The 16131-nt window shown below is 44.0% G+C and overlaps 1 protein-coding gene across 5 annotated transcripts in view; it reads right to left on the bottom strand.

The window, feature by feature from the left end:
• The window catches only part of SPIRE1 (spire type actin nucleation factor 1), a 257639-nt gene that overhangs the window by 185378 nt on the left and 56130 nt on the right, over positions 1 to 16131 (bottom strand). For all 5 annotated transcript variants that reach the window (XM_068237134.1, XM_068237135.1, XM_068237136.1 and 2 more), the window contains exon 2: positions 11095 to 11129. In XM_068237134.1, the coding sequence (XP_068093235.1) occupies positions 11095 to 11129 (35 nt within the window). The remainder of the gene's footprint in view (positions 1 to 11094; positions 11130 to 16131) is intronic.

The raw sequence follows: 16131 nt of genomic DNA, 5'->3' as shown, positions 1-16131 counted from the left end.
CCTTTACAAGAAGCACTCCCTGGAAAGGATCTGTATGAAAATGCCAGCCATCTTCCCTACTTGCTTGCACCCTATTTTGCTGCTAAACAGAGCAACTGAAATTCAGGAAGTGCTTTTGAAAATGAAAACTCTGAGAATCCCCCATGAGGAGATAAACTAGTCCAAAACCAGCCATATTGGTCAGATTTTTACTACCCACTGTTAGTGACAATACAGGTAAAAAAAAAAAAAAAAGTTTTATAGTGCATTTTACTTTGTGAAAAATATGTGCATTTTAAATGTTACAGTTTTTCACGATAGTGGCCCTGTGAATAGCTATTAGCTGTGGTGAAATTGTTCCATGTGTGTGACGCACACGGTTCCCGAGGAAACCGCGCGTGCGCCATTCAAGTCACTAACGCACTTGCAAGTTTCATTGCAAGCAACCAGAGTGACATTTTTTGGTTTGAGGCTTCTTGCACACAGGGACGTTACAGGCGCACGTTAGTGCAGCCTGTAACGCTCCCCCAACGCACAGCAATGTAACACAAGTGGGCTGTTCACACTGCTCACGTTGCGTTACATTGTAACGCCGCAAAGTGCTGCATGCTATGCGTTCTACGCGGCTAAGCCGCATTAGACTGTTTGCACATGCTCAATCATGTTGGGGAGGAGGGGAGAGCGGCCGGGCACATGGCTAATTAATATTCACTGCACTCAGTGACGTGCAGTGTTTACTTCCTGGAGCGGCCGCTCTGTGTGGCGATTGGCCGGGCGGGACCATGTGATGCCGCATGCTTCCAAGAGTACGCATCACGGACGCCAGAGTGAGCTGCACAACGCAGCTCACTCCGACATCCACACCAGAGAGCACCAGGCGTTGCGTTAGGGGCACGTTATGTGCCCTATAACGTCCCCTAAACGCAACGTCCTGGTGTGCAACTAGCCTAAATACACTTTTTTTTTCTCTTACTCTCTGGCTACTAACAAACACTGGCTAATTACACAGCTTCTCTCCAAGGGTGGAATTTTGTCACCTAGCCTTGCTGGGTAGTTATATAGCTCATCCATCAGAGGAAGGTGAGATACCAGCTGACAGAAGCTCATAAACTGCGGTTTTCTCCAGACTGATCAGCCCCGGTCTCAGCAGGAGATCTAACACTTAGTCTGCTGCCCGAGCTTCAAAAGACTTCTGACCCTAGGAAAACCGTTCTGTGATCTCACAAATATGAAATCCATCTTTTGTCATAAAGATATCTTTCCAAATAGGCAACGGCCTTTAGAACCCACTAATCATGAAATTCGGAACAAACCACACAATTGGATGTTTCCGAATTAATGGTAAGCCCTGCCAAAGCAGAGATATGCATTTTGGGGTCACCGTTCACTCTAAACCCCCCAAGTTTGATATCATTGTTATCGTTAAATTCTGATCGACCTGAAAATGTTAATAGAATTAACATAACCTGTATGGTTTGAAGATTAGCACACCTATCATGATTCAGGTATATTCTTGTGTCTATGAGAGGGGTGGGCATATCTCCTGTTCCAAAGAGGTGTGTGACCCACGCCCCCTAACCCCTCCTGCTGGTGTGGGAGCTATAACTACAGAGAGCCCAGAAAGCTCTGGTGTCCAAGTCCATCATCTGGAATCTTTGTCTATAACATCTGACAGGCCAGCAGGACTCTGGCCGCATGGCAAAACCGCATGGACTACCAATAACGGTATTTGAAATGTATATTAAGACATTGTTTCTTTTCATCTCTACTCTCTATCAAATCAATCTGTTCTAAAATAAGCTGTGTGAATGTAGTTTTAGAATAAAACTAACGATTTTATCGTTCAGTCTCGTGCCTGTTCTGGTCATCTGATTGCTGCTATAACGAATCTGCCCTCTGAAGAGTCAGTCATACTAGCGCATTGTTTTATCATTTGCTTATAAATTGTTGATTTGCTAGCTAGGTTGTAAATAACAGTTTCTTCCTTCTAGGATTAGCTAGTATCCGATTTCCTGTGCGAAATCAATAACTTTAGTTTTCTCGATTGGATACAACCGAAATTGCATCATATATGGACCCAGTAACCTTTCTTTAACGTCGCACTGCTCACAGTCTTTAAGCCTTCGGAACTGACTATTCCCCGAACGGTGACTGGAGCATGTCGAACGTGATTGGGGTGGCTACCGTATTATGATAGCGTTTGGGTCTCTTTGCCCTATCAAATCAGAGAGTGGCAGTGTATTTACCCGATTTCCAGCGCAAAATCGATATTTTTAGTTTACAGATTGTACATACAATCTGGATTGTACATACAATCTGGATTGTACATACAATCTGGATTGTACATACAATCTGGATTGTACATACAATCTGGATTGTACATACAATCTGGATTGTACATACAATCTGGATTGTACATACAATCTGGATTGTACATACAATCTGGATTGTACATACAATCTGGATTGTACATACAATCTGGATTGTACATACAATCTGGATTGTACATACAATCTGGATTGTACATACAATCTGGATTGTACATACAATCTGGATTGTACATGTATGGGCACCTCCAACCAATCTTAACAGTTTACTATGCACACAATGAATTTGCCTCCAGCAGTCTCTAGTGCATGAGACCTGCAGGGCAACAGTGGCCTAGTAATCTGGGATTGGTGGATAATTGTCCCATTACATATTGTCGGCAGCTGCGCGATCAATCCTTATTGTCAGTCTGTTCACCGTACTTCCTGCATATGCTAACGGGAGCAGGGATTTGCACGCTCTGTCGCCTTTTCATTCTTCCCTCTGACGATCCAGCAACCGGTCTCGTTGTCCGTCAGTGCCTGTACTTCCTGCAAACGATAACGGGAGCAGATCTCGACGGGATCGCGGTGCTGGATTGTCACAATGTGAACAAAGGGAAGTCTCCAAATTCTCTTCTTCCTCCACTACTCCTAGGAAAATACACGTTTGCAGAAAAATTAGCATTGCACACCCCTTAAGCGGTTTTTACAGGTCAGCGCTAGGCCACGGTTTACATGCCATAAAGGAAATTGGGATACCAGCCTATATCACCATCCAGGCTTGCATTTAGAGATTGTGCTGTCCATACCACATGAGAGAGTGAGGAGACCCAAACCAGTTAAAAGTGGCATAGGGTTATAGCTGTTCTAAATTGAATGCTGCACTAGGATATAACACAAGGCCGGGAATGCTGTGCCAGGCGTTAGAAGTCGTCATGTTGGCATGGCGTTTTGGCCACTCGGAAGCCGAAAACATCAGGCACTGGGTGCTGAATAGGACAGAATGTTAGCCATTAGGGTTTAGCGGTTTGGGTTAGGTGCGAATATTAGGAGTGTTAAGGGATATGGCAGGAGGGCGAGTTCTATGCTTGCAAGGCTAGGTGTCAGAGAGGGGATTATGCTAGACAGTGAGGTTAGGGGGTTTGGAAGGAGAACATTTTAGACAGAAGAGGTTAGGATTCAGGAAAGGGAATGCATTGGAGGAAATTAGTGTTAGACATTAGGAAGGGGGACTGAATGTAGCAGATTAAGCATACAGACCAGGAATGTAAATTAGGGGTAACTATTAGGGCTCATTCACACTACACAGCGCATGCACAAACACGATTTCGTGCATGCGTTGCCATCGCACGGTCAAAGCACGGAATGCACGTTGTGGTGTGCTAAGCACAGACGTCATCAGCTGTAATGTGTGCGTCATGCGATAAAATGTCCCCAGATTCGTTACATCATAACGCATGGGAACGCACACCTGTAGTGTGAATGGTAACATGAAAATCTATGGACTTTTATGTTGCCAAATTCATCGTGCACAATGTGCGTTGCGTCAAAACTGACAGCGCAGCACATAGTGTGAGTGAGCCTTTAGGGCTAAGTGTAAAAACGGGGACAAGCAGCAACAGTGTTGCAAAGCACATATACTACATAAGAGTATCAATTACACACTAGTGCGGTTCCGTCCACTTTTCAGCAACACGTATCAATCTGTAACGTTAATGTGCTGATAAAAAGCGGACAGAAGGTGTGAATGAGGCCTAAGAATATTTTTATCATTATAGGCATTTATCCATGCCAAATGTAACTCAAAACTATTTTTATATGTAATGAATGAGGTCCCCTCCCCCAATACAGCACACAGAAAACAAATGTGCCTCCCCATCCTGTGAGGACAGTATGAGGATAACAGCATGTGTATAAATAGGATAGTACAAGTAATAAATGCAGAGGGTAAATATTGCCAACCAGGGTGTAAAGAGCTGACAGTAGTACACAGCACAGGCACAGCAGCAGACTTCCCACCCTCCTTCCATTCATGGATTTCCCCACAGACCTCCAGTGGCTGCAGAGAGTTCCCCAGAACGGAATCGTAACATTCGCCAATTTATTGGAACTTTTATTTACAAAATGTCTTTACTAAAAGACATCACTAACTTAATATGAAATGCTCTGCTTCCAATTACTGAATATTGGTTTTGGGGTTATAATGCTATATGAGATATACCGTATTTTTTGGACTATAAGACGCTCCGGACTATAAGACGCACCTAGTTTCAGAAGACAAAAACCAAGGGAAAAAAATTAAACCTGGCGCGTCTTAAGTGCAGGCGTCTCATGGTCCTTTATTCCCCAAGCTGTCTCTGTCTAAACTACACTGCCCAGCTAAACTAACCCCAGCTGCCCCACTAGCTACACTACACTAACCCCTGCTGCCTACACTAAGCTGCACTGTCCCCACAACCTACACTAAAGCTGCACTGTCCCCACAACCTACACTAAAGGTGCACTGTCCCCACAACCTACACTAAAGGTGCACTGTCCCCACAACCTACACTAAAGGTGCACTGTCCCCACAACCTACACTAAAGGTGCACTGTCCCCACAACCTACACTAAAGCTGCAATGTCCCCACAACCTACACTAAAGCTGCAATGTCCCCACAACCTACACTAAAGCTGCAATGTCCCCACAACCTACACTAAAGCTGCACTGTCCCCACAATCTACACTAAAGCTGCAATGTCCCCACAATCTACACTAAAGCTGCAATGTCCCCACAATCTACACTAAGCTACACTGTCCCCACAACCTACACTAACCTATGTTGACCCCACAACCTACACTAAGCTACACTGTCTCACAACCTATACTAACCTACGCTGACCCCACAACCTACATTAAGCTACACTGCCCCACAACCTAAACTACCCTACACTGTCCCCACAACCTAAACTACCCTACACTGTCCCCACAACCTAAACTACCCTACACTGTCCCCACAACCTACACTGTCCCACAACCTAAACTAACCTACACTGACTCCACAACCTACACTAAGCTACATTGTCCCACAAAATAAACTTGTATTCCAACATGTAACACATAATACTTGCAAGGGAACATCGGTCCAGGTGTCTCACCTGCGGTGGTTAACTGCGGTAGAGCCGAACCTGCAGGAGCCACATGGCCAGAGTGAGCGGTTGAGAAGCAGCCAAGCAAGAAGATCAGTGCACGGTTAAGGAGTAATAATGATGGAGCTGCTGCCGGAGTTTCTGCAGGAACAGCCCATCAGGAAAATCGGTGCCCGGCTGGTGAGCGGCTGAGGAGTGACAGCGGTGATACAAGATTACTGCAGGAACCACGTGGGCGCCCCCTGAATAGAGCAAGCAGGTGAGAGGCAGCCCATCAGGAAGATCGGTGCCCGGCTGGTGCGCAGCTGAGGAGGAGTGACAGCGGTGATATAAGATCACTGCAGGAACCACGTGGGCGCCCCCCGAATAGAGCAAGCAGGTGAGAGGCAGCCAGTCAGGAAGATCGGTGCGCGGCTGAGAAGGAGTGACAGCGGTGGTACAAGATCACTGCAGGAACCACGTGGGTGCTTCACCGAATAGAGCGAGCGTGTGAGAGGCAGCCCATCAGGAAGATCGGTGCACGGCTTAGGAGGAGTGACATCGGTGTGACAAGATCACTGCAGGAACCACGTGGGTGCTTCACCGAATAGAGCGAGCATGTGAGAGGCAGCCCATCAGGAAGATCGGTGCGTGGCTGAGGAGGAGTGACAGCGGTGGTACAAGATCACTGCAGGAACCACGCGGGCGTCCCCCGAATAGAGCGAGCGTGTGAGAGGCAGCCCATCGGGAACATCGGTGCACGGGATTGCTGCAGGAATCACGTGGGCACTCCCCGAATAGAGCAAGCGGGTGAGAGGCAGTCCATCAGCATGCTGGACGCACAGAAGCAGGATGCAGGACTCAGAGCCCGCGGCTGGATAGGTGAGGGCTTCCGTATTGTCGTGCACCTGCCTGTGGGGGACACATGCCTGGCCACATTCGGACTATAAGACGCAAGGGCTTTCCCCCCCTACTTTTGGGGGAGAAAAAGTGCGTCTTATAGTCCGAAAAATACGGTAAATATTTTTACACAGAGCATAACTTGATGGATATGAAGTTATTTTGGGTGCACCAGTTTAGACAATTTTGTTTGGTTGATTGTGTACATTTTTTTTTTTTAACATAGCTTTCAAAGTACACATATTTACATACTTTTAATAGTAAACACTGTTTTTCAAGCATAAAGAAACTTGCATTCAGATAGGTATAAAGAAATAAAAAAATAAACACAACTAAAGACTACATAGTAGTAACACGCTAACCACTCTAATCTCAAAGGTGTTAAAGGGATGAGGTCTATATTATAATTAAGGCCATCACACAGACGATTCCTGTGCATGGCAACAAGATTAGCAGAAGAAAATAGCCCAAAAAGACTAGTACTGTAGTTGAAGCAACAGAGCAGTGATTCCTTCTCTAGCTAGTGACACTGTGCTGGCCAGAGGCAGTAAGTCTAGGCAATGCACAATGAATGAGGGCAGCAGTAAAGCAACCTTTCCTGTGAGCAGTGTACTGAAAAGTGTACTGACATAGCCTAGGGTATGTCAGAATTTTTGATTGTAATGTAGCTGTCGCACGCTAGCAATAGGGAAGGGCTGAGAGAAAAATTGACTTAACTTAATCCCACAGCTCAGATTAAAAGGATCAGTGGCTTGAAAGCTAAAATTTAAAACTAAATTTCAGAATTTCCGCAAAACATTCCACTCCCTCATTCTTAATAAGCACCACAAGCTGTCCAATGTGTTTTTGAAAGCTATGTATACTGCTCATCATCCTGCTCTACCTGTAATAAGAAATACATTTTAAGTTGTCCCTTTTATAAAGGTACTGTGAAGGGTGTGAGAAAAGTTAAATGCTTTAGAAAAAAATAAGAAAGAAATAAAAACACTAAAAAGGAAAAGGAAGATATGATTTTGTTCAGCTGTAGCTGGCCACAAAGAATGAATCTCAGGAAAGGAAGGAGGTGGGCTGGGTCACACAATTCATGCACATGGGGGGAGACTGTATGATTTGCCTTCTCAAGGCCCATACCCATAATCCAAAACAATTTTGCATGTTTGTTTCAGATGCCACAATGAAGCTTGCAGATTCTCCCAGATGGATCGGGAAACAATCTTTTGTCAGCGGAGAACCTTGAGCTGTCTGGTCGTGATTGGCCGGTGGGTACTTAGCTTAAAGGATACCCAAAGTGACATGTGACATAATGAGATAAACATGTGTATGTACAGTGCCTAGCACACAAATAACTATGCTGTGTTCCTTTTTTTCTTTCTCTGCCTGAAAGAGTTAAATATCAGGTATATAAGTGGCTGACTCAGTCCAGACTCAGACAGGAAGTGACTACAGTGTGACCCTCACTGATAAGAAATTCCCTTTTTTACCTCTTTCTTGCTCTCAGAAGCCAGGGAGGGTCACACTGTAGTCACTTCCTGTCTGACTCAGGACTGAGTCTGCCACTTACATACCTGATATTTAAATCTTTCAAGCAGAGAAAGAAAAAAAAAAAAGGAACACAGCATTGTTATTTGTGTGCTAGGCACTGTACATACACATGTCTATCTTATGTCACATGTCACTTCGGGTATCCTTTAAGTGTCCTCCTGACCATCTAATGTGGGCTACAATGGGATGAGTGTGGAGTTTGGACAGCTGTTTGGCCACCTAAATTGCATTTTTGTCATCTCAACAAGAAACTGAGCTACAAGACCCACCTGGCCAGGTATTTTAAATAAAAACTACAGATGTGCAATAGGTGTATCCACATTGCCAATAGATGCATACTCGCCTGGGAGACTGAACTAGGGCTCTAACCCCGGCAATAATTTACTTCCTCAGTGATCTAAGGTCATATGTCAATTATGCACTTAATAATTGCTTCCACAATAGGGACTGTTGTGGGCTATGTGCCAATTTCATTGGTACTGCTGACAAGGAAGGGGGGAGACTTTATATTTTCCTGGTAGGGGTACAGTAGTAAATATTTCACAGGGCCACATATAATGGCAGCCAAAAACAATAATAAATAGGGAAATACTACCACAAAAGTCAATGCATAATAACAGTATGACTGACTAAAGGAAGGCTGGTAAAATGAACTCTTCTGGGCAATGATTTACAAAGCCCTTTCTATAGCTTTCTGTTTTGATCATTCTTCCATTTCTTTCACAGCAAGTTCTACTGCATGAGAAAAACCCAATTAGTCTAGTTAGCCATTTACTTTTGTGACATTTGCCCATGATAACTTATTAATAGCAGACCAGATTACCCTGAAGCCAGAGAGATCTCAAAGACTTTCCTCTATATTATAATGGAGACATACCTGCCTCATCCTCCGATACACACTCCCAGTCAAACAGGTAAATCTGTTTAACCACTTGAGGACCCACCCTTTACCCCCCCTTAAGGACCAGCGCAGTATTCTGTGATCTGTGCTGGGTGGGCTCTGCAGCCCCCAGCACAGATCAGGCAGCACGCAGAGCGATCAGATCGCCCCCCTTTTTTCCCCCCTATGGGGATGGTGTGCAGGGGGGGGTCTGATCGCTCCTCTTGGCTGGCATGTTGCGGGGGGGGGGCACCTCAAAGCCCCCCTCCGCGGCGAAATTCCCCCCCTCCCTCTCCTACCTGTCATCCCCGGTGATCGGGGCTGCACAGGACGCTATCCGTCCTGTGCAGCCAGTGACAGGACGTCCCCTGTCACATGGCGGCGATCCCCGGCCGCTGATTGGCCGGGGATCGCCGATCTGCCTTACGGCGCTGCTGCGCAGCAGCGCCGTACAATGTAAACAAAGCGGATTATTTCCGCTTGTGTTTACATTTAGCCTGCGAGCCGCCATCGGCGGCCCGCAGGCTATTCACAGAGCCCCCCGCCGTGAATTGACAGGAAGCAGCCGCTCGCGCGAGCGGCTGCTTCCTGATTAATTAGCCTGCAGCTGGCGATGCAATACTGCGTCGCTGGTCCTGCAGCTACCACTTTGCCGACGCGCGTTATGAGTGCAAGTGGTTAAAGGCTTCCAAAGATATATCATCCCTGCTTAGTGGGAGTAATTTCTATTCAGACATGCCCGTGTGATTTATGATCACACTTGACACATAGAACAGAACATACGATGGCACAGCAAGCATGTGACTAGAGGTTATGCATTGCAGTTCCAACTTGAAAACATTTGCAGTGTACGGTTTGTTAATGATTGTTTAAAACGGCTCAGTAAAGTGAACTGGACATGCTCCCTGAGCAAATGCTCTACTTGCGGACCCCCGAAACACCATGAAAATGAGCATATCTATTGATTGGTCACATTGCATTGACAGGAGGTTTGGCTATACTCCCTCAATTAGGAACCGTGTAAGGGTGACAGATTAGGACAGGTGCAATGAAAACACTACCAACAGTTGGGCTTTTTTCCCCCTAAACTACCACAGCAATTGTTAAAGGATGACTGAAGTGAGTGGGATATGGAGGCTGCCATATTTCCTTCCTTTACCATACCAGTTGCCTGGCAGCCCTGCTCATCTACTTGGCTGCAGTAGTGTCTGAATAACACCAGACACAAGCATGCAACTAATCTTGTCAGATCTGATCAGCAGAGGATCAGTAGGTCAGCCAGGCAATGTGCATTGTTTAACTACTTAAAGACCGCCCTACGCCAATGAGTGTGGTCGCGGCAGCAGCCCCAGGACCACCTAACACCAATTGGCGTCAGGTCCTGGGGCCGGCTACTGCAGGAGATCGCGCGCACATCTCCTGTTTAAGGGGCGGAGCTCCACCCCGCCTTCAGTCTCCGAGCAGCGATTACCGCTCGGAAGACTGTTAGACGGCGAAACAGCAGTCTTCACCTATAGTACAGCGCTGCGATCAGCAGCAGCGTTGTACTGGGGCCGATCGCTGTGATAGGCAGACGGGTGGGAGGGACGGTAATTTACATATTTAAAAAAAATGTATTAAAAAAAAGACACAGCAAATATTTATTTATAAACAAAACAAACCTGGGGGTGATCAGACCCCACCAACAGAGAGCTCTGTTGGTGGGGGGAAAAGGGAGGGTGGAATCACTCGTGTGCTGTGTTATGCGGCCCTGCAGCTTGGCCTTAAAGCTGCAGTGGCCATTTTCACAATAAAAGGCCTGGTCTTTAGGGGGATTAATCACTGTGGTCCTCAAGAGGTTAAAGGGAAATAAACATGTCAGCCTCGATAGTCCTCTTGCTACAGTTCTTTAAATACAGTATATCATATCAGTACAGTAATACCCAGGGCTATTTACAAACTGAAACCTGAACTTCCGCTTTAATAAGGTCTTGTTCACATCATACGTGCTTTCGTGCACATTTGGAAGCGCGTATAATGTGGTGAAACGCAAGAACGGCAGAAGGTCATACACAGGTTTTTTGCCGTTCACATCTACTGCGTTGCGCAGCAGTACGATGTGCTTGTGTACTGCTGCCTGCATTTTGCCCGCAAGTGCAGAGCTGACCCATTCACTGTCAATGGATGGAATCAGCATCGCAGCGGGTAGCGGCGCAGATGGCGTGCGATCGTACACATTGCGTTCCGATCGCACGGCCATCTGCGTTGAAGAGATGTGAACGAGGCCTAAGCAAAATTTATATACAGTGTGGCCTGCAAGATAAAACCAGCATGCATAACACAGTTAGTACACAGCTGATCTATTGGCAGGTGCACGTTATTAATGAAAATCATCTCACCTCTGTTTCTGTACATCTGGCTTCACTGGATGCACCTGAAAAAGAACACAAACATTTCAGAAAAGGTTTATTTTTCTCTAAGATGGATTACACGTTGTGGAGATCACAGAGAATGCAGCTGTAACTCCTGGAAGAAAAGGAACTGCAAATGCAACTACTCTGATCTATAGGAGTATCCTATTTTCTGCAGGGTGCACTAGAAACCTAAAGGAGTAAATCGTGTGAGCTGAGGGCAAAAATCCTGCAGAAAGTTAATAATCTTGTCTCCTAAAAATGTTTGTCACTATTAAGGTTAACAGATAAAAAATGGTCAGGATTTGTAATCCTAGGTACACACCATACAATTTTCGGACAGATTTACTGTCAGATCGACTATTTCTAACAGGTCCGATCTGATTTCCGATCGATTTTCCATAGCAGTGAACAGAAAATCAATCGGAAATCAGATCTGATATGTTGGAAATAGTCGATCTGACAGTAAATCTGTCCGAAAATTGTATCGTGTGTACTTTACATAAGAGAAGATTCTCTTGTCCACCAAATCATAAGAAGATTCTCCACTTTAAGCTAATGGAGTTGTAAAGGAAACGTCACTGATCACCAAGGACAAGACAAGCTCATCTCCGCTGCGTAAATTTGTTGGCGCTTTATAAATACAATAAATAAATTAATTAACGTTAAAGCCCCACTCCAGATACATTTTTACACCTCTGGCTTTGCTCTCACACTGACTGTCCAGTAACATTCTAGAAGTTTCAAAAAAGATTGGTAAACACTCTAATTTTACAAGTCACCAGCATGGCACATGACTGACTCTGCTTGGGTCCAGCAACCCGTACAGCTCAGGTGCCTTACCCTTCTCAAGGAGTCTGCTGAGAAAAAGACCTCCATTACTGCCTCACCACCCAACTTCATTCATCCAATGGGAACTTGGGTGAAAGACAGAAAGGCACCCCCCCTCAGGCATGTTGATCAGGTGTGGGGGTGCTTGTCAGCAAGGCCACATGTTCACCAAGAAAGCACTGTGTCTGTGACATAAGAGAAAAGACTATGCCGCTTGTTGGGAAGACTGAGGTAGTTATAACATTTGTTACAACTTCAGCAACATCCTATACGACCATTGGGGAGGCATGGGAACTTAAGGGGTTTTAAAGTGTATCTCAACCTCTCCTATAGAACAAAAAATAAAATAAAAACTTTATATATATATATATATATATATATATATATATATATATATATTTCAAGTGTATTTACAAATTGTATTGTACTTGTGTTTTTCTCAAACCACTTCTCTAGAGTTCTGCATGGATCACTGAGAAAACTGCTTTTCACAGCTCTCAGCTGGTAATGAGATGGAAGTGATCACTGATGAAATGCGTACACAGCGTTTGTGTCCCAACAGATGTACAGGATGATGCCAATGTGTGCAATGACTGACATTCCAGTAAACTAAGCAAAGCTGTTGAGGTGATAATACAATAAAATGTTCTTCCTGCCTTGTGCAGACTTGTGAATCAATGAAACAAAGAAAGGAGAATTCTGGTGGTCTGTAACACCAGGCCCTATATGGTTGCCATGGAACAAGCTTCCTCAACAAGTTATAGCAGCAGACTAAAGGTGAAAGAGTATTTAATAGCATTCAGTTACAGAACTACTTGAAAAATTAGGATACATATTACACGGATTTTCAGACTAAAAAGGGGTAACTCTTTAAGTATTGGATTGTGTGTAGAAGGAGTAGACGTTCAGACAGCCTGTTTGTGTTCCTATTGGAGAGACTCCTAGCTTCCTGCCCTGGCAAGACGAAGAAAGGAAGTGATATGTGCACACATCACCTCTTCCCCAACCAAACCCCATATTAAAAGCTTGTTGAAACCCATTTCTTATTTTACATAGAAATGTCAATATGTGGGAGAAAGGTGAAGCATTGTGGTGTTTTGAGCTCTTATATTACATCACTCTTGTCTAATCCAGCACCATGATTGTTCTGCAGCTCTAAATCTTGTCAGTGAACATCACAATTGGACGTATTGATCCATCAGAGGAGCAGTTGTCTTGCTTTGTATGATCAGCCGTCCATGGGAGAAATAAGTGCAGTTAATTGACATGTCAGGCTTAATCACCAAGCATGACTGACATTATAAATTGCTCTGTTTGACATAATATACCCTGCTCCAATAGACATCACAGCACAGTGATAATGCCACCGCCTCCCATTACTCCTTAATCTTACAGAGGTCTATTAAGTGCAACAAATCCGTACAAGAAAAGTTTAAAAGCTTTTTCCATTTGTTGAATGGCATTATAAAATGTAGTGCCTACGTCATCTATCAGTTTCAGTCTTGAAAACAAAGAAGCCTAATGCTAGGAATACACGGGTCGATTCTGGCACTCGATTCTGTGCCCGATCGTTTTGCCTGCTCGCTTCTCTTATCTTCCGCTCGTTTTTCTTATCTTTTTTCAATTAACCTCAATGGTGAATCGAGCGGCAAAACGATCGAACGGTGATCAGACATGTCGGAAATTATCTATCGAGCCATCTTAATGGCTCAGAATCGAGCCGTGTATTCCCAGCATTAGGGCTACATGCAACAGAGATCTTTGCAACTAATTTTTGGCCAACTTCAATTAACTAATATCACATAACCATTAGGAACAGTGATGGATAATTAAACTGCAGCTGGTGCTTTCCTGCCGCTACATATCTCTTCGTGTGACTTTGAGGTCTATTTATACACGAGTATAAAAATCCCAGCATCCTACTTATAAAGATGCAATTAGGCACATCCCTATCAGATCATGCCTATGGCCCATAGAATGCTTGCGATAAATTGTGACAATAAACTACTGATATTCAGAATTTTTGGGTACTTTGAGTCGGCGATTTCCTAAACGGAGGAGTCGGAGTTGGATGATTTTTGTACCCACTCCATAGCCTTTGTAAAAATTAGACTAAGGAGTCGGAGTCAAGGAGTTGGAGCAATTTTGGGTACCTGGAGTCGGAGGTTCCATAAAATGGGGAGTCTGAGTCGGATGATTTTTGTACCGACTCCACAGACCTGTGCTTTACAGTCTTGTCTTTAACTGTCCCTCAGAGGGACTTACAATCTATTATATGTATGGTCAGCATTGAGCTTTCTGGTTAGGAGCACTTGGTGCAGCCCCACAAAGTCACTCAAAATAAAATAAACACGATACATGAAGATGTGAAACTTCCCAATACAGTATTCCCCGACAAGGAAATGAAAATTTTAGGAACTCCAGCTGAAGTTGTATCACTAGGTCTATAGCTATGAATAAGGTATGTGACTCACACAAATTTAGCAAGCCTAAACCTTACACCACTTTCTGTCTGCACAATCACATTACAGAATGCAAAAAGAAAACAATCAAAACACATTACAGAGACTTGTAAATTACAGACAGTTCATTTCTATTACTTCATCAACCTCATCAAAGCAGTAAGCAGCGCTTGATCTTTTACTATCTCTTTCAAAGGGCGTTGGAAGCTATTGTGATACATATTACTCCACACCCACATTGAAACATAGTCACTCTAATAATAAGTCTATAATACGGTTATTAACACATCATTTCACAACATCACAAGTCCGTAATAAGCTCATAAGCTCAATTTCTTTCCACATGCTTATCAAAAACCCTCCAGCCCAACATCTAGCAGACCAAAAAGAAATCATTACTTATCCAATCACTAATATCACTGAGCACTATTAAATATTTTCCAAATTTTATATTTGGAGTAATTTATGTGATTCATGTAATGCGGCCAGGACAATTTCAGTTGCACATTGTCTGTCACTAGTGGAAAAAAGATCTGTCAACACACACCATGATCCAGAGCAGAGATAATCACATTCACTAAAATTCACAACTGGGACAAAAGTATGAGAAAAAGCATTGTGATTAATTGGTTTGGCTATTTGTATTCCTACGCTGCACAGCACAGAGACAACACCATTTCACATGTATCATCTGCTATGTTCTTCAGTCAAGAGAGTTCAATTCTTAGTGTAGTTCAAACCTCAAGGAAAAGCTGCAGTTCAACCCCTTTTCCAAATCGTATCTTGAAACTTCACAATCTGGATTTCTATAACCAAGCAGCTGTAAGTCTAAAGTTATGTACACATTTGCAAATCAATTTAGGCAGCAATTTTGAAATGATTGCTGTGCAGGCAGCCAAGCAACATGTTTTCATCTATAGAAAGGGGAAGACCTGCTGGGGGAAAAAAAATGTCAAAGACAGAAATTAATCCTGATGGACTGCAAGAGGGGAGGCCAGAAAAGGCGAGGGACACATCTATGGAGTTAAGATTTCTACCCAAAACGATCAAGAATGGTCAATTGAGCTAATGAAAATCTAATTTATGCACAATGTAAGTGTCCACTGAAGGTTGCTATTAACGCAATGATAAATTAACTTTAAAAAGCAGAAATACTCCCAGAACCTACTGTATGAGAGGCATCAAACTGGGTTCCAGTTACTACAGTCAGAGGAGCGTGTGCTACACAGTGTACAGAAACATTTCGACTGCTACTCCTTGGAGAATACAAGTGATCCAGCAAACCTAGACTGAATATTTTATATACCATTTGCCAACAGATGGCAAAAGCTTGCAATCCTTGCCAGGATCGTAAGAAAGCTGTGGGAGGCCGAGGGAAAAATTGGTGGTTTAAGATGCACAAATAAAGTTGTGCGAGGACACGAAAAACAAACTTTGTATTTTATTAATCTATGCCCTGATCCATTATAAACACAAGAGAGTGGTACCAACTACACAATAGGCATTGTGACAGCCCAAATATGACCACAGTAGAGAATAGGCCGTGTCAGGGGCAATAACATATCAAAGCACCAAGGGAGAAGATTCACACGTTCAGATTGAGCCAATGCCCATGTGCCTGAGGACTAGAAAGGCGGTCAGATCTAAAAGCAATATTTTTCAGCCAATATACACGCATACCTGTAAACTAACTGAACTAACCAAATTTCTGTTTGGACTTTGGAGTGGGCAC

Source organism: Hyperolius riggenbachi, chromosome 5 (genome assembly GCF_040937935.1).
Source record: "Hyperolius riggenbachi isolate aHypRig1 chromosome 5, aHypRig1.pri, whole genome shotgun sequence".
Taxonomy (NCBI): Eukaryota; Metazoa; Chordata; class Amphibia; order Anura; family Hyperoliidae; genus Hyperolius; species Hyperolius riggenbachi.
This window is presented reverse-complemented; position numbering and strand designations above follow the sequence as displayed.